The sequence below is a fragment of the Carassius auratus genome, chromosome 36, assembly GCF_003368295.1.
Source record: "Carassius auratus strain Wakin chromosome 36, ASM336829v1, whole genome shotgun sequence".
NCBI lineage: Eukaryota > Metazoa > Chordata > Actinopteri > Cypriniformes > Cyprinidae > Carassius > Carassius auratus.
In genome coordinates this window covers 14391636-14418420 of record NC_039278.1, presented here as the reverse complement: position 1 = coordinate 14418420, position 26785 = coordinate 14391636, and the positions used below count along the sequence as shown (strand labels likewise).

Below are 26785 nucleotides of genomic sequence, written 5' to 3'. Positions count from 1 at the left end.
TGTTGCCAGATCCATCATGAAAATGCTTAGAATAGGCCCAAAATGAGCTAAGTTTACTGCTTCTAGTTGATAATCGCTGTTTCTTTGATCTGACGTTCATAACACTTTTAATACATATTAAAAATATTAAAGACACGAATTTATGAAACTATTTATTAAGCAAGTGTTACAAGTAAACTTACAGTGAATATAAAATAAATGTTCATGTTCTCTAATTGTTATTAACAGGGTTAGACAGATATATAATTACCCATTTATCCCATAATAATAATTCTAATTCTAATAAATAAATAAATAAATCCTCATTTACAAAAGCTCAATTGCATTTAGCTGGAATTTTAAATTTATTTTCAATTATAATAAAAAGTAAGAAAAAAATAAAGATCTCTGTTGCACATACATGCATACAAAAAGTTGAATTATGTGTACTTTTGATTTTGATTAAGTTTTATTTACACAAATGTAGATTTCTTAAGGCTGTTCTAAATTTTGTGGCAAATGATTTGGGAAAATGTATTACAATCTTTAGAGCAGCTGGGGAAAAATGCTTTTAAACTTCCTAAATTATTTGGAAAATATTGATTAACCCTTTTAATTTTATTTAATTTTATTTTATTTTATTAAATTGTATTTATGATTTGCTATTTACTTTGCTGAAATGTATATGGGTATGGAAAAAAAATAATGATAAAACGTAAATTCTATACAAATTCTGTGTTTATGTTTAACAATGATAATATCTGTTTGTAATTTAAAGATGTTTTATAAAGGTTAAAAGACATACATGCATGAATGCACTGAAGTAAACAGGGGATAGAAAGGCAGAAATATGGGAATAGATGGAAAACTGTGGTGATTAATAATTAAGTTATTTAGAATGCAGCTCAAACAGATAGTAGCTACTAGATTTGGTAGACATATGGCACAATATGTTGCCAATGTGTTGAAGACTTCTTTTTATCAAGGATTCAATATTGTAGGAACCTAAGCAATACAGGACTAAATTCAACACATGCATTAATGGGGAAGCATTAAAATGGTATGTGTGATGAATGTGATGTTTTTGAAACAGGACTACACCGAAGGATTTAGTGTTTGAGGATGAGGATCATGATGCTTCTGCCCATCTTTTTCTTTGGTTTATTTTACTTTGCTATTATTTATATTTGTTTCCCTCTGTAATATCAATACAGATTTAACACCCATATGCAAGTAGCATATGTGCAATATATACAGTAGGTGGCGGTAATATTCATAATGCGTGAACGGCCATTAAACAGAAAGAAGAAGAAGAAGAAGGAACCTAAACTGAACCGAAATGTTTTTGTCGGGCGATTATGTATGAACACTTCCTGTACTGTTGAAACTAGCAAACTCACCCTCCACTGCAGAAGGTAAGTAATTCATAAAAAATACCTATTATGTTGTGCCCTACTGCAGTAAACCACAGCTCAGCAGACAAAGGCATTTAAAACAACAGAGTATATTGTACAAAGTTATATTAACGGCCCTTTGTTGTTTATTTAGTAGTAAAGCGTTTAGCTGACTTGAGATGCTCATGTGTTTGTGCTGCTCTCACATGGCTTTTGGCAAAATAAAGCAGAAATTATATATAAACTTAATGGGAAGCTGCTTATTGGGGCCTTTGAGCGATTATAAAGTGCATATATGACATTTAAAACGTTGGGAGCGTTACTGAAGAGTTAATCTAAGAATGATTCGAGTTGAAGTAAAACATGTCTTGTCATTGATTGACGGATGATTTGACCAATCAAATAGAGAAATCACTCTTAGCCCCGCCCTTTATCTCAAAATCGTCCAATCAGCCTAAGGGATGCCGGGGTTTGATTGGTTGTTGCCTCAAGTGCTAAGATCGCGCCGCTTGCACAGCAAGCTGCCGTTTTTTGTGTGCTCACTACTAACTCACTAACTGTTACATCTAAAGTTAGATAATTTAACGTTAGGTCTATTCTTGTTTATTTTTATAGATTTGCATTTCAAAATGTTCCTGACAAGATCAGAATATGACAGGTAAGATGAAGAATGACCTTTATGCTGTACGCTTTCTCTGCTGTGAATTTCTTTCAATCATTTTTGTTGACAGTGCTCATATATTTTTAGGATATTTACACATCTCTTTGTTAAATTAAGATTAAAGCATGTAATGTCACTCTCTTGTCTTAACTTTCACTTTCAGTTTTGTTTTGCCGATATAATAACGGCATTAACTCTGCAATTACAGTGTATATAAGTATATTAAGAATACAGATTTGAATACACTTACTGTATCATTTTTTTTTTTCCATCCTCAGAGGAGTGAACACTTTCTCACCAGAGGGAAGACTTTTTCAAGTAGAATATGCTATTGAAGCCATCAAGGTAGACCTTTTCTGTAATAACATGTTAAGTTTCAATAAAACGAACTCCCAGAAAGTTTATAATAGCTGGTTGTCTGAGGTTGCGAGAAGTGGAAGTTGGGGCTGATTTTCTTTTCTTTGCTTTGCGGCTCTTTCCAGTTGGGGTCCACAGCGATCGGCATTCAGACATCGGAGGGAGTGTGTCTCGCTGTGGAGAAGAGAATAACCTCTCCTCTGATGGAGCCCAGCAGCATTGAAAAGATTGTAGAGATTGACTCTCACATTGGTAAGACAAATGCTTAGCATATATGTGGAAAAGTGTAATAAAGCTAGCAATTGTTTTTAAAATTGTAAATAAGGCTAGTAAATTTTTTTTAAGTGTAAATAAATGCCCTATGTTTCAAAATTTTGGGGTTCGTTATTTTATCACTTCTTCTTCTGAGGTGGTGAAAGTTAGAATTGAAGTTTGCCCCACTATAGCAATCTTTGGTGTACCAAAGGTTTGGTGTCACTTAAATTCTTTCTAACAATTGGATATTTCATCTTTTATTTCCTTATTAGCTAGGCACTGTATTTTGCGCCATTTGAAATCTAATAAGCCTCTAATTATCTCCCAATGGCTAGTGGATACAGTTTTTTGTGTAATAATTTGTTTTCTTGTTGTGATGTTTGTTCTAATAAAAAGTTTCAACAAAGTTTAAATAAGTGTAGTAAAGCTAAATGGTCCTGTTCATTTCTCAATACACAGGCTGTGCCATGAGTGGCTTAATAGCTGATGCAAAAACTCTTATTGACAAAGCAAGAGTGGAAACACAGGTCAGTGACTGTTTCCTAAATTTGTATTGTCACTGCTATTAGTCATTCAGTGGGTCTCATTCATAAAGAAAGTGTTCTTACTCCAAATGACACATATTTGAAGTTTTCTTGTGTTTCTGAAGAACCATTGGTTTACCTACAATGAGACGATGACGGTGGAGAGCGTAACGCAGGCTGTGTCGAACCTCGCTCTGCAGTTTGGAGAGGAGGACGCTGACCCTGGCGCTATGGTATGACCGCCTGTCTTATATTTTATTGCAGTGGTTTTCAGTTCATTCCAGGAAAACAGTGTCTGGTTGTAGATTGATTACAAATATCCACATTTTTCATCTTTAGAGCCGTCCTTTTGGTGTCGCTCTGCTTTTCGGAGGTGTGGATGAGAAAGGACCTCAGCTGTAAGTGCACTCTTTTTTATCTAAATAGATATTTAAGCTTTGTTTAATCATTTTGCTGTTTTAAATTATTTTTAATGTTTTCCCTGTTTAATGATGTACATTCCAAAACATTATGGATGCACTATTAATTTATATAAAATATTACCTATTTCCAAGGCTGTGATTGAATTATATATGATATAATAATAATAATAGTATATAATAATGATACTATTATCATGGTTATTGATATATAATCACATTATATTTTTTTTATCAAATTATGCAGCTGTTCTTTTTAAATTGCATTTTGAATAGCAATCACATTTTTTTATATTAGTAAAACCACACTTAGACCCCCCCCCACCCTTTAAATTACGTAGATCTACAAGAAATCAATATCAAAAACATGTATTTATTAGGTACATCTACAGACTTGTTTGGTTTGTAAAGTATGTAAATCACACCAGTCCTCTTTCAACAGATACCACATGGATCCTTCAGGCACTTTTGTCCAGTGTGATGCCAGGGCGATCGGCTCAGCATCTGAAGGAGCTCAGAGCTCTTTGCAGGAGGTTTACCACAAGGTGCGTTTCCCAACTCGTTCGGCTTCATCTCCATTTACTCATTAAGGTTTTATGGTAAAGATCACGATGAAAGAGTAGTTTAATGGCTCAGGTTTGATGCTTAAGTTAATTGGGCGCATCAGGATCCCTTGAGCCAACACAAACTTCCCTAGTCATCCATACAACATGAAAAAAAAATTCACCCTCAGGTCATCCAGGTGTTGATAAGTTTTTCTTCATTGAAACAAATTTGGAGACATTATCATTTACTCAGTAATGAATCCTCTGCAGTGAATGGGTGCCGTCAGAATGAAAGTTCAAATGGTTGATAAAAACATCACAATAATCAACACGACTCCAGTTCTTCAGTTAATGTATTGCGAAGTGAAATGTTGCATGTTTGTCATTAAGCTGTTTTTAATTGCAAATCATTGCGTTCAGCTAAAGTGTGAGTGTGCTATTCATAAAACTGCTTTCTCCAGTTAAAAAAAAAAAGACTTCAAATCAAAAGAGAGATTTTGACTCGTACATTTACCAAAGGCGACAGACATGCAGCTTTTCACTTCACATGATATTAATTGATGGACTGGAGTGGTGTGGATTACTTGTGGATCACTGTGATGTTTTTATCAGCTGTTTGGGTGCTCATTCTGACGGCACCCATTCACTGCAGAGGATCCACTGGTGAACAAAAGTGTAATACTAAATTTCTCCAATCTGTTCAAACAAAGAAACCGATTTATTGACATTTTTTTTTTAGCAAATTTTCATTATTATACACACGTCCATGTGTCTATAGCACAAGTCTAAGCGATAACTGAGCCATCTGATCCATAAAGCCACAGTCAGGTTATTTCAGGAGAGTATTCTCACAGAGGAAAGTGTTTCTCCTGAAAGAATGCTACAGTGGCAAATTGAGCCACGTGCTTAGGAAATAAGAGTCCCTTTCAAAATCTACCCCTCCCGTTTTCCAATTCCAGTATGTCATGCCTCTACTTGTGTAACTTTAGTCACCAGATTCACCCATGTGATCCTGCAATCTAATAAACAGCAGCTAGCATCCAAAAGACTTCCCCATAAATCTAATTGCTTCCAAAAAAAGTCCCAACCAAATGTTCATAAAATATATTTATCTTTTTCAGTCCATGACGTTAAAGGAGGCCATCAAGTCTTCTCTCACTATCCTGAAACAAGTGATGGAGGAGAAACTCAATGCCACTAACATTGAGGTAATACACAAAGGTCATGTGAAATATAATTCAGTTTAAAAGTATCTGAAGGTTCTGACTGTTTCCTTCTCTCTGCCTGCAGCTTGCCACAGTAGAGCCCAACAAGACCTTTCACATGTACACAAAAGAAGAGCTTGAGGATGTCATCAAGGATATCTAGAGCTGAACGGAGCTCTGCAAAGCCTGACTGATCTTCAATATGAAAAATCCAGTGTAATTTTGTGTGAATCACCACACAACAATTGCATATATAATACTCTGGCTGCATCCTACGGTTTGCCTGTTCAGACAGGAATTGTCTTTATACTTTTTTTTTTTCCTCTGTCAGTACCAACATTTCTATAGTTCTGTACAAACACAGAACAGCAGATCTTGTAGTTGAATTACATGGGGTGTTCTTTTGTTATGAATCGCTGCGTTAATAAACTGTTGAAAAAAGTGTTTGTTTGTTTTTTTACAAGTAGTTTGTAGGCTAATAAAAAGGATACAGAAATAAATTTCAAGTATGCTTTTATAGTTCATCATGTGATGTAAATCTTTCGTATAAGTACAGCAAATTAATTGCATGCACATTTTTTTTTTTACAAATTATTGAACATGGTCAGCTTCACAAATGTGTTTATTTAATTCATAGATCAGAAATCTGTCTTATTGATTGGCACCATAATGTTTCATGTGTAGAAGAAACAACAAAGTTTAATATACAATAATGTTTTATGCATTAAATGTATTTAATATAAGAAACAATATTATATACAATGCCATTCAATTAAATGTGATACACATTAATATAAAATGTTTTTGGTGTGATGGCTATGATGTAATAATTATATAAACTTTAACAAAAAATGCAATAATTTAATTCTGATCGTTAAAAAAAACTTTTCACAGCAGTACAAGACAATGTCAAAAAAAAAAATCAAACACATGGTAGTTTTGTTGTCATTAAATCGGAATGAAGAAATTTGTAAGATAGGTTGGTCAGCAAAATGCGTTGTTTGGTGGTTTGCTTGCCTATTAATATTTATAAAGCAGTCCTTCGCCATTGGTAAATTGCAGAGTACTGTCGCTATTATTTAAGTAATATTAATGATTAAGCCTTTTCCATTGGAATGCGGACGCGCATCGTCACTCTCAGTTAATTAACATTTATAAGTGAGCCCACCGCCATTGAAAGAGTTACCAGGCAACGTCAGCGTGTCCAAATTAATATTCATGAAGTGGGCGTGTCGAAAGGACGTTCCACCCATTTTAATCTTGAACAATCCCCGAGTTTAGCAGTGCGAGCAGCGGCTGCTCTACAGACATGCGTCAGAGTGTAAACAATGCACGTTCTGTTATGCTACCAATAAACCTGCTATTTATGGATATTTAGACAGAAGAATTGTTTGCACATAAAACGAAAACCATGAGCACCGTGTTCTGCTGTGTTTTGGTTGTATTATGCGCAGTTGCTCTGTGCATGGACTTTGAAGAGAGACCCAGCATCTCCAGGAGGAGTGAGCAAACCGTGTTTCTAAAGAGTCACAAAACACGAAATCTGCTCAGTTTGAGAGATTCACAGCAGCCGGACCACGTCAAGATAAAAAGGAGTGAAGAATCCGCACAAAATCAATGCAAATCACTGCACGACTATGATCCCACGTTAAAAAACAACACTCATACGGTAGGTCAGATTATCTTTTACTCATTATACTTATGTAATATAATATAAAACTTTAATTTTGTTGTGAAAAGTATTATTTCAAATTTACATTATGGTTTTGTGGAATATATTCTTATTTTTGGCTAGTAAACATGTAAGAATATTGAGCTTAAGTCTATTTAGTTTAGTATTGAATTAGTATCCCTTTTTTTACTTTTCATTTAGAATGATTTTTTTCTCTTCTTTGAAAGCTCTTGCTAAATTTCTAGGAACCATAAATCACAAAAGTGAGATCATACTACTGGCCTCTGGTCTGAGATGACCTAATAATGTACCTACATCACCTTTCTCAGCAAGCAAATGCTATTTTTCAAGTATTTTGGGGAACAAAAAAAAAAAAACACCCATTAAGATATTTGTGAAGTTTTCCAGATGGTCATATCATAAAAACAAAATCAGCATGCATCGCCTTATCATTCAGTGTTCCAGAGTTTTTCTGTTTGATGTTTCTTTAAGACATTCCACAGATTTCATCTTTATGCCAAGAGAACAAATGCATTTATCCTCTTGATGTGCCTGTAATGTCTCTGTGATCAGTTTCTCTGTACGGACGCTACATTGTCAGGTGATTTTGCTTAACCGGATCCAGTCAGGGCTCATTCATTACAATGTCCAGTGACTGATTACTAACCCTTAAGTCAGTGAACATGCTGCGTCTCTATATATGTCACTTATCTAACCCTCTCTCTCTCACATCAATTACATTTTACCAGCAGTTGCTGTGACCCCTCTCTGGGCAGGCGTTATCGGTAAACGATAGGCTAGGCTAAGCTATATATATGCCAATCTATATCTTTCATATCAGTCCTGTTCTATGAAAGCATCCTCTATTTATCCAGATTCAGGGAATGCAATCGGTCATGATTTTAGTCTAAGTGCTGATAGAGAAGGACTGTTGTTGTTGTTAAGAAAGCACACAGAGCCAGTTCTTTTATGGCCAGTGTTTTTGGCTCTCGTCCTTTCACATTCCGTCCAGCATAAATGAATGTTGAAGTGAAATGTTTCGTCTAAGAAAGGAATGTTTCTGAAACGGGGAAAGGCTTGGGGCATGACAACAGTGAAGTGGGAAAAGAATTTGAAGGCAACTTCTTAAAAACATCTCCTTGGTGAGGTCTTTAAACACCTGTTTGGATAGTCTTGAACATTAACTTGCATGTAGTTTATTCCGTACAGTTCCTGCCAACTGTAAAAGTTCCTGTGGTTAGAGCCTACTTTGATGTAAAACCTTTATTTTGACCCTTAAACTATTTAAGGCTACTCTTGAAGTGGAGATTTAATGTTCACTAAAACCTCTCAAAAGTGCTATTCGAACAAAATATAATTTGTAAAATTATACTTTTGAAGCCCATCATTTTTTTTCAAATTCATTGTATGACCGAACACGAAATTAAAGTTTTCCTTTCATCAGAAATGTTTATAAAATGCTAATCTAGCGTAATTTGTGGTCACTGTGAAATGCATCCACACATGCATCTAAAGGCATTATTAAGATGCATACAGTGACAAGTTTGAAGCATAATGTTCCAGATCTGTTTCAGTCCAAAATGTGCAAACGAACCAACCACAGTGTTGTGCAAGATTCTGTGGTCAGTCGGCGTAAAATCTGGCTGCCGAGCGTCTTCTGCCTGATGGAATTTATCATCTGCCGGAGCTATTAGAAATTTTACAAGCTCGCAGTGAAGTTTTTTAACGAGTCCCTGCCCTGTAGATTCTTCAAATGAAGTCTGTGTGAGCTTATAGCGGAAAGCATATTTGAACAGCTTTGTGGATGAAGTGTTTGAATGATTTGAGATGCTCTTTTGGAGGCTGGAAGACTTTTTGAGACTCCGCTCTGGATGCTTAAAATCTGAATTGTGCCAGTGGGGAGTCATTTATGCGAGTCCAACGAAAAGACAAACATGGCTCCATCTAGTGACCTGCTGTCCTGGGGAGAATGTGAAGAGGAAACTTTTTCTGTCCTCTCCGAAATGCTCAGTGTTGGTGAGATGCCAGGAAAGCAGCCCAAATGATGTTCTTTATGGTTTTAACGTGTCCACTGGAGAGGAATTGTGGAGCTAAGACCATAGATGGAAAGAAGTAGGAGTGTATACTGTAATTTTCTATACATTTCTGCCATTGAGCAGTATATTTCAGATATTTATCTTGGAAAAGCCTGTCTGCCATGTGATTGTTCTGGAGGATTTCGAGGGCCCCATGGCTCCACACTCAGTTTAATATTATTTGTCTCTCTCCCTGCAGGATGTTTTTCTCATACATACCACCACACATGCAAATACTTTAAAGTGTGCAGTACATACAGTGAAGACCAACATTTGAGAACAATCTATAAATTCTTGATTTTTTTTCGGAAAAAGTATTTTTTTTTTTAAAGGAATATCAGCTGTGGGTGTACCACTGTCATACTATCTTGTTTGTACCGTTTGTACAAAGTACCTTATTTTTCGGACTATAAGTCACACCTGAGCATTAAGCGCTTTTTCAGTGTAGGCTACATGAGTATTGAGCAGCATAGAGCGCCCTCTCACGGCTGTAGACGGTAATGTTTTCTCTTGGTTCATTTCTCTCGGTTCATGTCAAATTAACTTTTATAAATAAGTCGCACCTGACTATAAGTCGCAGGACCAGACAAACTATGAAAAAATGTCCGACTTATAGTCCGGAAAATACGGTAACCAAGGCATTTCAACAAAAACCTTTGTTTTGTCAAAAACACAGTGATCAAACTTTAGTGAGTTCTTCTCTCTCCACACAAAATGCTCCCCAGCAAAGGTAAAACTAATTAAATTAAATTAAATTAAATGTATGTATGCATTGAGCAGACTCTTTTATCCAAAACCTCTTACAGTGCATTCAGGCTAACATTTTTTACCTAACATGTGTTCCCTGGGAATCGAACCCACAACCTTGCGCTGCTAACGTAATGCTCTACCAATTGAGCCACAGGAATACTTTAAATAGAATTTATATATGAATATGCTAATTATATACACTAAGTGTATTCTCAAGAGTCACAGAGTTTGTTTAGGGGCTTTCTTTGAGTCATGTGTTGTTCTTTTTTGGTCTTCTTTGAAGTGAAGAAACGTTGTATGCTCTCTGTGTCTTCTCATCACCCTTTATTCCTCCTTTTGTGAAGACTTGTTGGCGTGGTGCAAGCCGTTCTTGGCCAGCATGATTTATTGGCCAGGAGAGGAATGTCAGCATGTTTCTTTCCTTTTGGTTTAAATATGGCAAGGAATGAAGAGGCAACCACTGTAACCATTTTTCAAAGACACAGTATTAGGAAGGAACACTGGCCCTGGAGTTTGTGCAGGTGTTATAGACGATATATATCATTCAGGGGGGGTTTGAGGTGGGCTGCATTAGAAGGACATTGGCTGTGTTAGTAACATGGAAACTTTTGTTCACACTTTGGATTGTAAGAGTGCAAATTTCCATTGGACCTGGACGCTAGTGAGTTTCAAAAAAATGCTGTGGTTCTTTTGCTTCCATGGATCAAGTACAGCTGCTTTTTATGAAAGAAAAAAAAAGTGTCAAAATTGTAAGATGATGTCATCACTGAGCAGAAGAGAGAAATGGAGTATTCTGTGACATCGTCATTGATCCCCATGAGCTTGGGTGGAATTGCAGAAATGCAGAGAGGCTGTGATCTGTAGAAAGGAGTAAGGTGGAGGCTTCCTTAGACAAACATGTCAGTATTGACTGTAAAATAGTAGCTGAGATACTCAAATAGATGGGAATGTGAAGATTGGGTGTTGACTCCCAAATCAGAAATATTTTCTTTACTTATTCCAGTTTTGTGCATGGTTTTTGTTCCAAAACGCAGTCAGCTCATATGCAGCATTTTAAGACATTATTAATGACTGCACTCAGTTGCGGCTCTGAGCATGCTTGATTTTCGACGTTTCCTAATAGTTTTATCTATTTTTCATCTTATTGGACCTGTCATGTTTGATGTAAGATTTAATAAAAAAAATGTTTGCTTTATTTTATTTTATGTTAACTGTTCTATTTCATTTTTTTGCGATACATTTATTTTATTTTGAATCCAGGTTATTATTTCCAACAGGTTTTACCAGTCCTGTTTGACATTTCATAAGTTTTTTATTTTATTTTATATTTTGTTTTATTTTGTATTGTACAACACTTCGCAATACAGTTTTCTAAACAAATTGTCTTTATTGTAATAATTATTATTATTTTTTAAATAATTGCCTTATTCTCATTATTCTAAAATTCATATTCATCCCATTTTATCAAAAAAGCTTTTTTAATTAATTTTAAATGCTTAATGTTTAGCATATTATATTCCTCCATAAAAAAAACACACCCAGGAATGTGTGTCTCCATTCAAAACATAATGATCTGCCTACATAGGATCCTTTTTTAAGAAATGATAGGAACATTTCTGACATGAAGTCTGTTCTAAATGGCAACAACATTACTTTTAACCAAATTTGATGAAATTCTTTGCAAAATAAAGAAATAATCCCAGTCTGGTGTATTTTACCCACATGTAAATGCTTTGTGTCATGTCATTAGTTTAGCAACATAATCTCATGAAATCAATTTAATCGTCTTCTGTGCATTTCCCATAACATAACAGGAATAGCTGTCTATGTAAAGCGTCCACTTTTCTATATCAAAGGCAAATGCACTAGCTTTTGGAACAGAGCCTGTGAATGTGTGTTTGGGCTCTCTTTATTCTTTTCCCTCATTTGCTCTCCCACAATCTCTTGTACATCAGTTACTCTCTTGTGCTCAGTGTGTGAGGCGGATGAAAATGTGGGGCACTCGCTCTGTTCCTCACACACAAATACACACACCATCTGGGGCTCGCATTCCAGTGAATGGAACTGAAAGGGAGGTTGCACACTCGACTGACAGTGGGCCTGTCCTTTTAAATGTGCCTTTACACACAAACAAACACACATTCCCAGCAGTGTGGGGCGGCTGACAGCGGCACAGCCATCTGTCGGATCAGCGGTGGTTTCTGTGTGCATGTCGCTACATGGTTCCACTTCCCCGTGGGAAGATAAAGCACTCGTGTTTTTCTTCCTAGAATGACCAGTTTTTTTCTGATTAAGCACTGGAAATGTGTTTGCATAGTTGCCTGAATGACATTGTATGTAGTGTTTTCTTATGTAGCTTATTCTTGATCAGTTTAAGGGTGGTTTAATGTCTCAGTTATTCATATAGAAACATGAGATTAAATGGAGAAGTGTCCTGCTTTTCTGATTTTTCTCCTGATGAAAAGACACTACGACTCACGTGTATCTCGTTTAGTATTTTAAAAGAAATCTCAAGAATGTCTCAACAGATTCCTTAGACTAAATTCTTCCAAGATCAAATTTTCTGAGCAGAGTCTGCATGAATTATGTCTTTTATCGTATGTCAATAATTGTCTAAATTGTCTTATTTTGTCTCCAAAGGATTGGAAAGAATTTTACATTTGCATATAAAATGTGCATATAAAAAGCTGTTTGTTGTCTATAATACAGAAACAAGAATTAAAGCATGTTTATTTCTCATGTTAGCTTTGTTAGGTGTATTTCTGTGACTGCTTTCTGTTCTGTACTGGATGTTTCTTATTTTCAGCTATGAAAAGCTGTGGTTTGGAGCTCAGATTATTATTATTTTCTCTTGTTTTATATTTTTAGTCTGAATCCAGCCTGCAGTCTCATCCCTGTGGACTACAGTAAAACAGCCTGTGGGGTTTAGTTTCACCACAGAAGCGTTCTGAAAACAAACCTGCATTAGGACTGAGAGAACAATATTATGATAAAAGAGATTTTAGAGCCCAAATGTGGCGGTGCTAATGAAAACGAGCCGTTTTGTTTTAGTTTTAATTTATTTTGATTTATTTATGATTTATTGATTTAGTTATTTTTGGAGAGAAATTTTCATAAATTCACGTCGGCAGTGTAGGGATTATTATGATCATCCATCTCTAGAATTTTAACTATCATGTTTATTTGCAATCATACAATCTTTATTATTTCTCTACATCTCTTTTTTTAGTATAACTTCAATGACCTGAGTGGCTCGGTGTCTCTGGCCTGGGTTGGAGACGGCACAGGGGTGAGTACTTATTATCTAACATAATATTTATTATGTATATATAAATACAAACACATGCATTTATATATAAAAAAGTTTATATATTAAATCTATTTATATATAATATAAAATATATATATATATATATATATATATATATATATATATATATATATATATATATATATATATATACAATTTTTTTCTATATACTTTTATATATATATATATATATACTTTTATTTTGAAAGCGATTAATTGTTTGACAGCACTAATTATTATTATTAACTAATTTTACTAAGTCCCACATTTTCTCCTTAAATATACTGTTAAAAATTTGGGGTCAGTATGTTATTTATTTATTTATTTATTTATTCATCAGTGCTGCATAAAATTGATTTAAAAAAAAGATTGTTAAAAGTAAATGCTGTTTTTTTAACTGTTCTCTTCTTGACCAAAAAAAATGTTCTTGACCATCAAATCAGAATATCAGAATGATTTCTGAAGGATCATGTGACACAGAAGACTGGCGTAATAATGCTGAAAATTCAGCTTTACCATCACAAGAATAAATTACATTTAAATTGTATTGCAATTTAAATGGAATAGTATTTTATGGATCTTTCCCAGTAAATACAATCCATGTTTCAAAATAATTATTTCCACATTTTTTGTATATTTGAACACAGTAAAAAAAAAAATCTTCATATACATGTTAAAGCACATAACATTTTTGTGCCCTGTTTGAAATTCCTCTAGCCTCAATTGTTCTAATTCACTAAGTTACTTCCACTATGTTTACTAACCAGTAGGCGATCAACAAAAGTGTAATTGTAAGTTCAACCCAAGTCATTTAGCTACTAAACTGTTCTGTGGACGGACGCTCCATGATCTGACTCGCAGGAATGTGGCCCTTACAATCACACATCAATGTGAAACAGGAACAAGTGAATTACAGCTCAAGAGCCTGAAAGACTCTTCAGAGCCTGGCTTGACAAGACCTCAAACCCTCATTTAGCACCAACAACACTGGAGGCTGAATCCATCTCTTCTAGAACTGAACTTAAGTGCAGCTGTAAAACCTGTACAAGCTGTAATTACTCCTGCAGTCCAGCCTTCACCCAACAACACTCCAATACATTTCTGTTGTCTGTGCAAACATTTTCAAAGAGCGGCGTCTTCTGAGACACCTTTTCTATTTTTGAGGCGTCATAATTAGCACCCTTTCGGCAATTACTTATTGCACCTCTAATAAATATTGTTGTTTAACTTGTTTTTTTCAGGCATGAACAGAAATGACTTCCCAGAAATCTTTCTTTTGTAAGAAGAAACTTGAATAAAAATGTATACTATTTAATTTTTTAAAGATAATAATCCCCAAAGTCCCCTTTGTTTTAAAAAACCTTTAGTTAAAATGTTCAATGTAGAAACGATATAACTAGACAAAAATCTGTTTAGTGCAGGACGAGTCATTAATATTTTTGGTCCACTTTTCCAGAAGAGAAAGGCTGAAAGATTAATTATTTACTCTCTATTAAGTTAAGAGAAACATCATTTATTTATTCATTCATTAATGCAATCCTTTCTTTTCATCTTTTTAAAATAGTATTTTTCTATTTTTTTTTTCCAATTTAAAAACCTCTAGCCTAGCATACTTGTCTGCTCTGAAAGCTAACAGACATTTACTAAAAGCCATAAACATTGCTTTTGACGGGTTATTTAATACACAATTCATCAAAAAATTTTGTTGTTGTAATTTTTTATTTCAAATATAATAACTTGCTCTGCATTTGAAACGACTTGCCTTTACAGCTGATAACACCGAAGCAGTGTTGACGATTGATTAATGCTTTTTCATTGATTTTCGGGGAAATGTGTCACATTATGAAAGCAGAATGGATTGCAAATACTATTTCATTTTGACTTTAAAAGAAAGAGACAGGAGTTAAATGAGAATGACTCACCGTCCAATCAGAATGGTCTCTGCAAGCAAGTGCCTGAACTTGAGTGATAGCTGGATAAAGCAAGTGTGAAGGGTGAGATTGTGCCTGTGCTCAAGTCCAGGCATGTGTCCCGCAGTATCTCGGCCGAGCCAGGGTTTAAAGCTGTATGAATGCTTCACTGCACTGTGAGTTTCTGAATGACTTGGAGTCTTTCGCATGCATGTGCTCTAATATTCACCGTGTCCCTCTCCTGTGCAGGTTCTGCTGGTGCTGACCACATTCCAGCTTCCTCTTTTTATCATGCGGTTTGGTCAGTCCAGACTGTACAGAAGGTAAGAAAGAGTGTCTTTTAAGACAGTGTCCAAGTTCTAGCTAGAAGGATTTATCAGTTTCTAATAAATATATTTCCACTTCCAGCTCTGTGGTTTCCCAGTGTAAATGTTGGTACACATTTGATTGGTTTTTCGCTGTATCACATGATCCATAACTCCCTCTTATCTCTTTTGGGTCAGTGAAGACTATGGAAAGACATTCCAGGACATCACCGACCTTATTAACAAAACCTTCATACAGACCGAGTTTGGCATCGCGATTAGTCCTGATAATTCCGGGAAGGTGATTATTAACTTCTCTGCTGTAATATTAAACTGGTCTGAAAGGAGTATGACAGGTTATTTTCAATGTAATGAATGTTTCTGTTGTGATCTGTGAAATGTTGATGTTTGTACAAGCGAACAAGTTCATACAGGTGGAAAACTAGTTCCACTTCAACTCTAGTAACAAACATACACTTCCATTCATTTGTTTGAGAAATTGATACTTTTATTGAGCAAAAGTGGCAGTAAAGATATGTATAAAGATTTCTATTTCTAATAAATGCTATTCTTTAGGACTTTTTAATCATCAAAGGGTCATGTAAAATATGTACAGTTTCCACAAAAATATGAAGCAGCACAAACTGTTTTCAATATTGATAATAATGCAATGATGATAATAATAAATGTTTCATGAGCAGCAAATTAGCATATTCAAATATTTTTTGAAGAATCACGTGACACTGGAGTAATGATGCTGAAAATACAGCTTTGATCACAGAAATTAATTACATTTTACTATATTACTGTATTTTTTTATCAAAGAAATGCAGCCCTAGTGAGCATATAAGACTTCTTTCACAAAATATTAAAAAGTCTCACCAACCTTAAACTTTGAAAGTGTATTTGTTATTAATTTTTTACTTAAATACTTGTGTTTACCAAGTTCCTGCACTTCAGTACTTTTTTTTTTATTAGTTACTGAGCAGGTTTATGATCTGTCCCACAGGTGATCCTCACAGGTGATCTAACCGAGGGGACAGTGACTAAAATCTTCCGTTCTGTTGATTTTGGCAAGAGCTTTGTGACCTCTGAGCTTCCCTTCCATCCGTTGATGCAGATCACATACAACCCCAGAGACAGCAACAAACTCCTGGTCTACAGCATCAATGTAAGACCTCTGATTAGACATTTCCTTACTGTTTTGTGCAGAAGAACATGTACTAACACAGTTTTATTCTTTCTTTCAGAATGATTTATGGCTGTCTGAGGACTTCGGGGCCAATTGGAGGAAGATCCATGAGACTGTTTGTCTTGTGAAATGGTATGTCCATAAATATGCATAAATGAATCAGTAACAGTTGTCTCAGAGTTGTAGCCAGAGTTTTGACTACTGGCAAGGTCTGGGCCATATTGCAGCTAATTCTGGCCAACTTTGACCATCTGATTGCCCAGTTTGCTTTTTATGCGACAGCTAAATATAAATTTGATGTAACTCAGGATTCAAACAAGATATGCTTATGATTAGTGATTAGCTTGCTTAGCTGCTACTAAGAAAGTTTTTAATATATCTCCAAGATTTATTGTAATAAACCTTGCAGCCTGGTAACTTGTAAATATGATTTTCCTCCCACTTTAAGAAAAACCATGCATCGTTTTTGACTGCTGAAAATTGGAGCATGCATCTTTGAAAAAGTCCTTAATATTTTTATGTGCAATATACAAGAAGGTTGTTGTTTTTTTCTGTTTTTTTTTCTTCATTGTGGTTGATCACTGTGTGTGCAAGTGCTTTTTGACATAAATATTTGTTGTGGATTTGAATCTCATCTCTGCCTGGAGCTCATCTAGATTTAAGTATTTTAATAACGGGTAATTTCTGTTGACTGTCAAATGAAGCATGATCTATTTCAGTTACATTTTTATAATGTACATAAGCTTGAGGTTACAGTTCTCTCATGAAATAGCCATGAAGAGACCAATGTCATTCCAAAGCAGAATCATTTACTTTGTTCACTCAAAAACAAAATCCCTTAGGCAGAATGTTTAACAAACATGTGGCTCCAAAAAGGTCAAAAAAGCACAATTAAATGCATTATAAAGCAACCCTAGCACTCATAAATATATCTTTATTACATTTGATTTCATACACTGAAGAAACTGAGGCCTTTGGTTAGGTCTGAACTGTCCCTTTTATTTGCAGTGATGAACATTTTTCATTGTATCTGTTTGCCTGTCATTTCAGGGGAATGGATGACACCATTTTCTTAACCACAAACCCCAATGGATCCTGCAGTGAGTGGATTTATTTTAGTACATCTTTCAGGATCATTTGAGCAATATTGGAAATTGATGCTGGCTGTTGCTCATTCGTCATATTTTTGAATTTCTCTCTCTTTCAGGTGACCGGGGAACACTTGAATTGAGAAAATCTTTAGACTATGGCAAAACATTCAAAACTATAGGAAGCAGGATTTATTCCTTTGGCCTGGGTGGCCGCTTTGTTTTTGCCTCAGTCATGACCGACTCTGTGAGTTCTCCCATTAGCTTCGATGTAGTGTATACAATTCTGTTTGCTGCCTACCTAGATAACATAGAAAAAAAAATGGATACTTTCTCTTGATTAAAATCATTACATATACAGTTCAAAATTCTGTTAAAAGTTTTTTTTTTTTTTTTTTTTTTTTTGAATGACGTCTCTTATGTTCACCAAAACTGCATTAATATGATCAAAAATACAGCAACTCTTACTGTTTTCTGTTTTTATATATTTTGAAATCAATTAAATGCTGTTTGTGCAGGCAGTACCGTATTTTCCGGACTATAAGTCGCACTTTTTTTTCATAGTTTGGCCCGTCCTGCGACTTATAGTCAGGTGCGACTTATCAAAATTAATTTGACATGAACCAAGAGAAATAACTAAGAGACCTGAACCTGAAGAGAAATCATTACCGTCTACAGCCGCGAGAGGGCGCTCTATGCTGCTCAGTGCTCCTGTAGTCTACACTGAAGACATAGAGCGCCCTCTCGCGGCTGGAGACGGTAATGTTTTCTCTTGGTTCTTGGTTCTAAATAAATGCGACTTATAGTCCAGTGCAACTTATATATGTTATTTTCCTCATCATGACGTATTTTTGGACTGATGCGACTTATACTCAGGTGCGACTTATAGTCCGAAAAATATGGTATATAATCAGGCAGCTTATTAGGTGTTTGACTAGAGCTGTAGTGTGTCTTGTGAGGTTGAAATCACATGCAGATGTCAGAAACACTTATTTTCTTCTTCAGGGCTCCACACGCATGATTCATGTCTCAGTAGATCAGGGGGAGACGTGGGATATGGCTCAGCTGCCCACCGTTGGACACGAGCAGTTCTACTCCATTCTAGCCGCAAACTACGATATGGTCTTCATGCACGTAGACGAACCTGGAGGTGAAGCAATATTAGTATTCAGATATGTATCATATTACTTAGATCTGAGGTTTGGATGAGTGTCATTTTTGTTATATTTTCATACTTTTATAGTACTTACAGCAATAGCTGTAGCTTGTGTTTAGCAAATTAGCTTTTATTTGTAATATTATATTTAGTTTTCATTTTAATTTTAGTTTACGTTTAATATATTATATTTTTATTAGTTAGTTTTTTTTAGATTTCTAATTAGCTTTAATTGATTTAGATTCAAGTTGTAGGGCCCTATTTTAACGATCGAAGCACATGGCGCTGGTGCATTCAGGGGGTGTCAAAATCCATTTTTGCGAGTTAAACGACGGACAAACGGTCAGAGTGCATAGTCTAAACGAGTTGCCCCTGTTCTCTTAATAAGTAATAGGTGTTTTTTGGACGTAACGTGTAATAAACCAATCAGAGTGTCCTCCCATTCGCTTTAAGAGGCAGTTGCGCTTGCTCCATGGCGGATTTTATTTTTTCACGGTGGAATTGGCAAGTGCAAAGACAGAACGCGTCTCCAAAGATGAAATGGAGCTAATAGCAATGCACCAACAATGTGTCTGAACACACCTCTTTTTTTAGACCAGCACACCCATGGGTGCAAATGCATTTGCTATTTAAACAACGCTGTGCAGGATGGGAAAATGAGAACTTCGCCAGGCTGAAACTAGCAAGAACACTTGCGCTGGGTGTATGATAGGACCCTCTGTCTCAGTAATTTTAGTACTACTGTACAGCTTCAACTTATTTTATTTCAATGAATTAAGGCCACATTTCAAGTTTTGCCTAATATTTGCACTTTATTTTATTTCTGCTTTATTTCGATTTTAAATTTTGGTAACAATTCAAACATGGTTTGGAATTTCTATGTTTTGTCTGTGCTGTGCATATAATATTCCTGACCAGCCAATATTAAAAATATATGATTTGTAACTTTGACATCATCAGAACAAATTTGTTTTCTGTTTTTACTCCATCAGACTCCGGTATTGGTACCATATATGTTTCGGATGACCGAGGTACAGTGTTTTCCAAGTCTCTGGAACGCCATTTGTACACCACTACAGGCGGAGACACTGACTTCACCAACATCACCTCTCTGAGGGGCGTATATATGACCAGTGTGCTCGCCGTGGGTAAGCCTGTGACCTTAAACATAACAACACATTTAGGAAGAGTTTCTATGAATCTCATATTGTGTATCTTTCTTCTCTAGATAGATCTGTTCAGACAGTGATCACATTTAATCAAGGTGGAGAGTGGCAACCACTGCAGAAACCCTGGAACGGAGTTTGTGACTCCACAACCGACTACTCGGACAAGGTGAGAGCCTCACAGAAATGACACAACTTTATTTTAGACATTGAAAACATGTAGTGTGGTGTATTAGAGCCAGTAATCAAAAGGTGTCTGGTTTGTTCCCCTTACAAAAAACAACTAGTAAGAAATCATGATTGTGTCCTTGAGCAGGAAAGATGCAAGTCATCAAAATAAATGAATAATGCCGCTATTAAACTGAACTTATTTGGAGGACTGTTGTGTGTAAACATTAAGAACAGCACACAACTTGCAAACATTTGATCTCATTGACCATAAAAGGACAAATTGACAATATACAGTATCACAGTATAACAGATGTCCAGCATTTGTTGTAACAGAGTCATTATTACTGTTCTTAGAATAGTTAATACACTTCCTCCGAGTTAAAACCATTGGCATAACAATACCACAATAAAATGTAAACTTTCTGAAATGCTTTCAGTGTTACTTGCTTCAAAGTTTCCTCGTCTGTTGTGTTTGTTTGCATCAGAAGTGTTATGATCCCAATATTCAGCACCATTTATTGGTACCATAGATAATTTCCTTTCGCTGTGAGCAGAACATAGCGAGACGCAGCAATTGTTATGCTCTGATTTCGGTTCAGCAAGAATCCAGGATCATGGCCTAATCCATGTCCGCGGTTCTTGCCTCAATACCCAATAAGCAGTCATGAATTTACAATTGCTTTATGCGTAACTGGGGAACAATAAGAGAAAGGAATATTATGGTATGATGGATAGATTCTGTGCAATCATGGGATGGGGATCTTTGATGTTTTGATGATTTGTTATGCTGTACATTATGTGTACTCATATTTCATGGATGTTGCCAGTGAGACACCTTATCCGATGTCCATCAGATCCCAGTTTCTGTGCAAACTTTAGCCTGGGTGAAAGATGCCTTTTGTTGAGGTGATGTTACCAGTGAACTTTGTATGATATTTCCACCAATGCAGCTCATCGTCAGTTGTGCACCCTTGCCTCATTGGGTGTTTCTGCCTTATATCACAAGACCTGTGACCTGATCAGACCCAGGTGTCTGTGTCACTTTGTTACATGGTCATTTGGCAGCCCACACTATGTCCATCGGCTTCATTGGCCAGTTCCCTGTCTATCCTCCACTGGACCTGTCCTCTGATCCCCAACTCTTTTAACAGTTACTGAAAAAGGCACTATCTGTGTAAATGTGTGTGATTTTCATGTTAATCTCATTTGCATCTCTGTCTTCTGCAGTGTAGTCTGCATATTCATGCCTCCTACAGCATCTCTATGAAACTGAACGTCCCCATGCAGCCCCTCTCAGAGCCCAATGCCGTGGGACTCATCCTGGCACATGGTGACTACCGCCCACACTCTTTCTACAAGGCAAAATGATCACTGACTCAAATTCAGTGTAAACCTTCAAATAACCATTTTCACCACTTTTATCTATGTTAATAATAAAGAGAGTTGTTATTAAGAAAAATCCAATGTGTTTAGTTCCTCCAACTACAGAATGGCAGTTAAAGTTAGTTAGAATATATACTTATAGTAATAATAAATATTACATTATGTTATTATTTTAAAAACTCTTTTATGGAGTTTCACAGGACTGCTGAATGTCTCTTTTCCATCTGCTCTTTCATCAGGGAGTGTTGGAGGTTCAGTTTCTGTGCTTTCTCCAGACGTGTATGCGTCTGATGACGGGGGTTACACATGGTTTCAGGCACTAAAAGGCCCCCATCACTATGCCATACTAGATTCAGGAGGACTGCTGGTAGCAGTGGAACACAACCCCTCACACCCCATATCACAGATCAAGTGAGCTTCAACATCTTAACATTTCTGAATGTTTATAGGGATTTGACCTCAGCATATGACAGAAATGTTCCAAAGGTGATGAAAGGCTTTTTATTTAAAGGTCCCGTTTTTCGTGCTTTTCTGGACCTTTAAATGGTTATGTCTTGAAAATAGGTTAGAATGAAACTGATTTTGTATTAAATAAAAATGTATTTATATATATATATATATATATATATATATATATATATATATATATATATATATATATATATATGTATATATATATATATATATATATATATATATATATATAAATATATATATATGTATATATATATATATATATATATATATATATATATATATATATATATATATATATATATAAATATATATATATATATATATATATATATATATATATATATAAATATATATATATAAATATATATATATATATATATATATATATATATATATATATATAAATATATATATATATATATATATATATATATATATATATAAATATATATATATATATAAATATATATATATATATATAAATAAATTTTTATTTAGATATATATATATATATTTATATATATATATATATAAAATGCAAATAATGATTATCACATCATGATTGGTTTAATTTATAAAAATAAATATATTTAGATGTATAGTGGTTCATTATGTTTTAATTATAAAATTTTTATAATTATTTTATATTTAATTCTTCCATTTTTGTTTATTTCTATTATTTATTGTCACTAGGTTTTCCACTGATGAAGGTCAGTGTTGGCATGTGCATAACTTCACCGATGAGCCGATGTACTTCACTGGGCTGGCATCAGAACCTGGTGCCCGGTCCATGAACGTCAGCCTGTGGGGCTACAGGGAAACCGTCCGGAATCAGTACTGGGTTTCTGTCACCGTCGACTTCAGGCAGTTGCTCTCTAGAGACTGTGGGTGGTATAATATTTCGAAAAAGCATTTCGTGATCCAATATAAAAACAGAATCTAGTTTGCTGTGCATGCATCTGTTAACATTGAGAAAATGGGTAAACATTGCCCTGAAATGACCAAATGCTACTGCTGCAGGTCAGGAAAATGACTACATCCAGTGGCTCGCTCACTCAAGCGATATTAGCGACCCCACTGATGGGTGCAATCTGGGATACAAAGAAAGGTTTTTACGGTTACGAAAGGACTCAGTCTGCTGGAACGGGCGGGATTACATTGTCACCAAGGAGCCCACGACATGTCCCTGCACCCTCACTGACTTTCAGTGGTACGAACACATACAGACTTATTAAATACAATCCGTGAACTACTAGTATTCAAGACGTACATTCAGTCAGTGATTCTCATCATTGTCTCTCTTTCCCTGCAGTGACTTTGGGTTCTACCATGCGGAAAACAGCTCTGTTTGTGTGGAGCAGCCCGACCTTATTGGCCATTCACTGGAGTTCTGTCTGCACGGACGCAAAGAGCAGCTCCAGACCAGCGGGTAACAAATCACTCTCTATTTCCACTCCATGGAGTTGTACTGAAACATTCAGCAGGTGTAAGCGATTTTCGCATGCATTACTGAATATATAATGAACATGATTGAGTGAACTGGTTCGCATATGTAAAATAGTTGCGTATGGGTTAATGTTTTTGTCACAGAATAATTTATATGCTGTAAACAAAGTGTTAACGTTCCCCTTTCTGTGAGCACAGTTACCGGAAAATTCCTGGGGATCACTGTGAAGGAGGAATAACTCCAGAACGAAAAGAGATTGATCTGAGTAAGAAATGTGTTAGTAATTTGCTGAGGACAGAGCTACTGGTAGGTTTTTATATTATTATTTTTTTTTTTATTTTTTTTTTAATGTTAAAATATACAGTAAAAACAGTACAATTGTGAAATATTAATACATATAAAATAAAAATTATTTCTTTTGAAATGTTATTTATTCCTGTGATGGCAAAGCTGAATTTTAATCACATGATCCTTCAGAAATTATTCTTATATACTGATTTGTTGCTCAATAAGTATTTATTATTATTATTATTAGCATTGTTGAACGCAGATGTGCTGCTTAATATTTTCATTGCACACTCAATAAATATATATATTTTTAATTCTTTGATGAATAACAAGTTTAAAATAACTACTCGAAAAATCTTTTGTAACAATTCGAATGTCATCACTGTCACTTTTTAACAATTTAATGCATAAAAATGAGAACCATGAAACTGAGAATTTTGTTAAGCTTGTTTGAAAAAAGCAGCATAATGATCTTTCCCACTGTGCATTTTTCAGACGGAGGAACATTCATTCAATTCTGCTCCTATAATCGCTGTGGTCATCGCTGTCCTGTTGATCAGTGCTGTCGCTGGGGTTCATTTCATCAAAAAATATGTCTGTGGAGGACGGTTTGTGCCCCATTTTCCTAAACGTCACACACAGCAGTGCTTGATCTATGTCTATTTCTAAATTTAATTCTGCTTTAAAATATTCTTTTACCATATATTAATTGCTGATTTTGTATCAGAAAAAAAATATGTTGTTGTTGTTATAATATGTTTTTTTTTTTTTTTATCAGGCAGCATGTGAGCAAAGTATATTTATTTTTTTATTTCCTATGCAGCATTCACCAATTTATTTAAATATCTGTCAGATATCCGTCTCATGGCTTCTTTTTGATGTTTTGCTAGGTTCTTAGTGCACAGGTACTCTGTATTACAGCGACACGCTGAAGCTAACAGTATCGATGGTGTGGATGACCTGGACACACTGGAGGTTGGCAAGATACACTACCATGATGATTCAGATGAGGTACATAATGCATCTCACTGCTAAAGATGCAATATTTCATTTGAGCAGTGTCTTTGAATGAATCCTGTCATTGTGTTTTTGACATCCGTAGGACCTCCTAGAGTGACAGACAGATGGATCATCAAAAGACACAAGATTTAAAAGAGAGAAACCACAATGCCTGCTCTTCCCATGACCCTCTGTGTGTGTGTGTATCAGCGTTCCAGCACGCATGAGACACATTCTGCCCAATCAATTTGTTTCTGGCTACTTGGGGACACATTTTCAGCGATTCAGCCCAGCAGGATTTGACTGCAAGGACAGAAATAGAGAAAAACATGCATTTTCCCAAAAGCTTCTCCCAAAGGAGTTTTCTAATCCGCTGCTGAAGGAGTTTCAATCTTTTTTAATCATTTCATATGATGTATTTGGGATGCACAAAGGATTTGAAGCAGTTTTGTTGCCATGGATTTCAAATTTATGCGAGTTGATGCACAAAAAACAAGTGGCTGAGGAGTATTATTTAACGGAGTAATACTTTGAAGGCCTCTGTAATTGGAATATAATTTATGGAAAAGAGGACACATCAGAAATTAGATATAAAGTGTGGTTAAAACTAATGCAAATGCTTGTTTCTTTTCCAACAGTGGTTTCCTGCATCAGGTATTTAAATTCACCAAAGGATTTTCAGCTTTGTTTTCTTTGTTTTTCATATTAGGAAAACAGGTCTCCCTGAAGCCTGCTTTTGAAATCCATTGTAAAAATAGAAGTAGCGTCAGAAAATAGCCTGCTCATTATTTCAAGAGTTACTCTGTGAACAAATCTGGATGAATATGAAGTGCTTAAAAGTAATATTTAACATTCCCTGGAGGTTTTATGTGTGAGTTTCACCATAGAGGTACACTGAGACTTGTTTGTAGGCTTTATTATACTAACATCCTGAGGATTACAGTTCAGATCTCAAGAATCTAGTTTAGCAACTCTTTAGTCATTCTTTCTGGTTCCCTGCCATTGCTGTGTGCTTAGATATACTATGCACTTGCCATATCTTCTATGCACGAATATTGATACATTCTTCTTCGTTTCCTCCTTTCCATTGTGTGGTTTTCAGTCGTCTTAAAATGCCAGACCTTACATAATGGGTCTCATTAGAGTAAATAGCAATGTGGTATTAGTCTGTGACCTATTTGCTAAGTCAGCAATAATTGTATATTCAATAACAAGACAAAACTTTTAATGTTAACTATGACATTAAGGTTTTTTTTTTTTTTTTCAGAACAACTCATCCTTCATTAGGATATTGACAGTATTAAGTGCATCTAGTTAGCAGCCTAATCAAATATGAAAATGTATATTTTTTGGTCTGTATTGACTGTCAACTCTTAAATAAGCTAATTTGTAGTCTGTAAGCTGATTTTTTTTTTTTTTTTTTTATGCGAAGGTAATAAAATAGATACCTCAGGGGTTATAGAAAACAGTGGACCACACATTTCATTGATGGGTTTGCATGTTGAAAGCAGGGTCCTCAGGTTTGAGGTGGATGAACATGGCTTTTTCTGAAGTCAAAATGTAAAATGCTGTACCATTAAATGTGACTGCCAACAACAATAAAAGAATAAAGAATAAAAAACACTTCTTGAAGTACACGCTCATTGGTTGGACTTGAGTCACATGGGTTCTTGACCCTGATGGACCGAGGTGAACTGAATTCATAAAGACTTTCAGAGGTGTATTGCATCTCTGATTACAGTTCCCTATTTTGCACTGTACTTAGAAACCCACGAGGTCAATAAACAGCAGCTGGTCAATGTCGAACAGCACGGCATTTGTATTTTCAAATGTGTAAATAGAATGAGAGCTGCATGTATTTAAAGTGCAGAATAAAAATGGATTATAAACAGATATCCCTTTTTGCTCTCAGTTTATAAAACTCAGCTTAGAAAACACTATTATTCATGATTTTTTATTTTATTTAATAAAACGTTATTAAAACAAACAGGTTGCTGCAATTTACAATTTATATATAGTTGTAATGGAATTCATTCATTCAATTTAGAAATGTAAAA

At 35.3% G+C, this 26785-nt stretch overlaps 2 protein-coding genes across 2 annotated transcripts; both read left to right on the top strand.

Moving 5' to 3' along the window:
• Positions 1–1276: 1276 nt before the first annotated feature.
• LOC113055363 (proteasome subunit alpha type-5) lies at positions 1277–5781 on the top strand. Its single transcript, XM_026221626.1, has 10 exons — positions 1277–1394; positions 1989–2031; positions 2313–2379; positions 2517–2643; positions 3106–3173; positions 3296–3403; positions 3510–3568; positions 4032–4134; positions 5256–5342; positions 5425–5781. The coding sequence occupies exons 2-10, from the start codon at positions 2003–2005 to the stop codon at positions 5500–5502; spliced, it is 726 nt and encodes a 241-aa protein (XP_026077411.1). The 5' UTR covers positions 1277–1394; positions 1989–2002; the 3' UTR covers positions 5503–5781.
• Positions 5782–6590: 809 nt separating this feature from the next.
• On the top strand, positions 6591–26349 carry LOC113055362 (sortilin-like). Its single transcript, XM_026221625.1, has 20 exons — positions 6591–7008; positions 13066–13125; positions 15306–15379; positions 15560–15662; positions 16371–16532; positions 16612–16685; positions 17604–17653; positions 17761–17888; positions 18647–18791; positions 19790–19945; positions 20026–20132; positions 21362–21464; positions 21757–21928; positions 22688–22878; positions 23015–23204; positions 23307–23423; positions 23639–23747; positions 24225–24337; positions 24620–24740; positions 24832–26349. The coding sequence occupies exons 1-20, from the start codon at positions 6751–6753 to the stop codon at positions 24844–24846; spliced, it is 2448 nt and encodes an 815-aa protein (XP_026077410.1). The 5' UTR covers positions 6591–6750; the 3' UTR covers positions 24847–26349.
• The last annotated feature ends 436 nt before the right edge of the window (positions 26350–26785 follow it).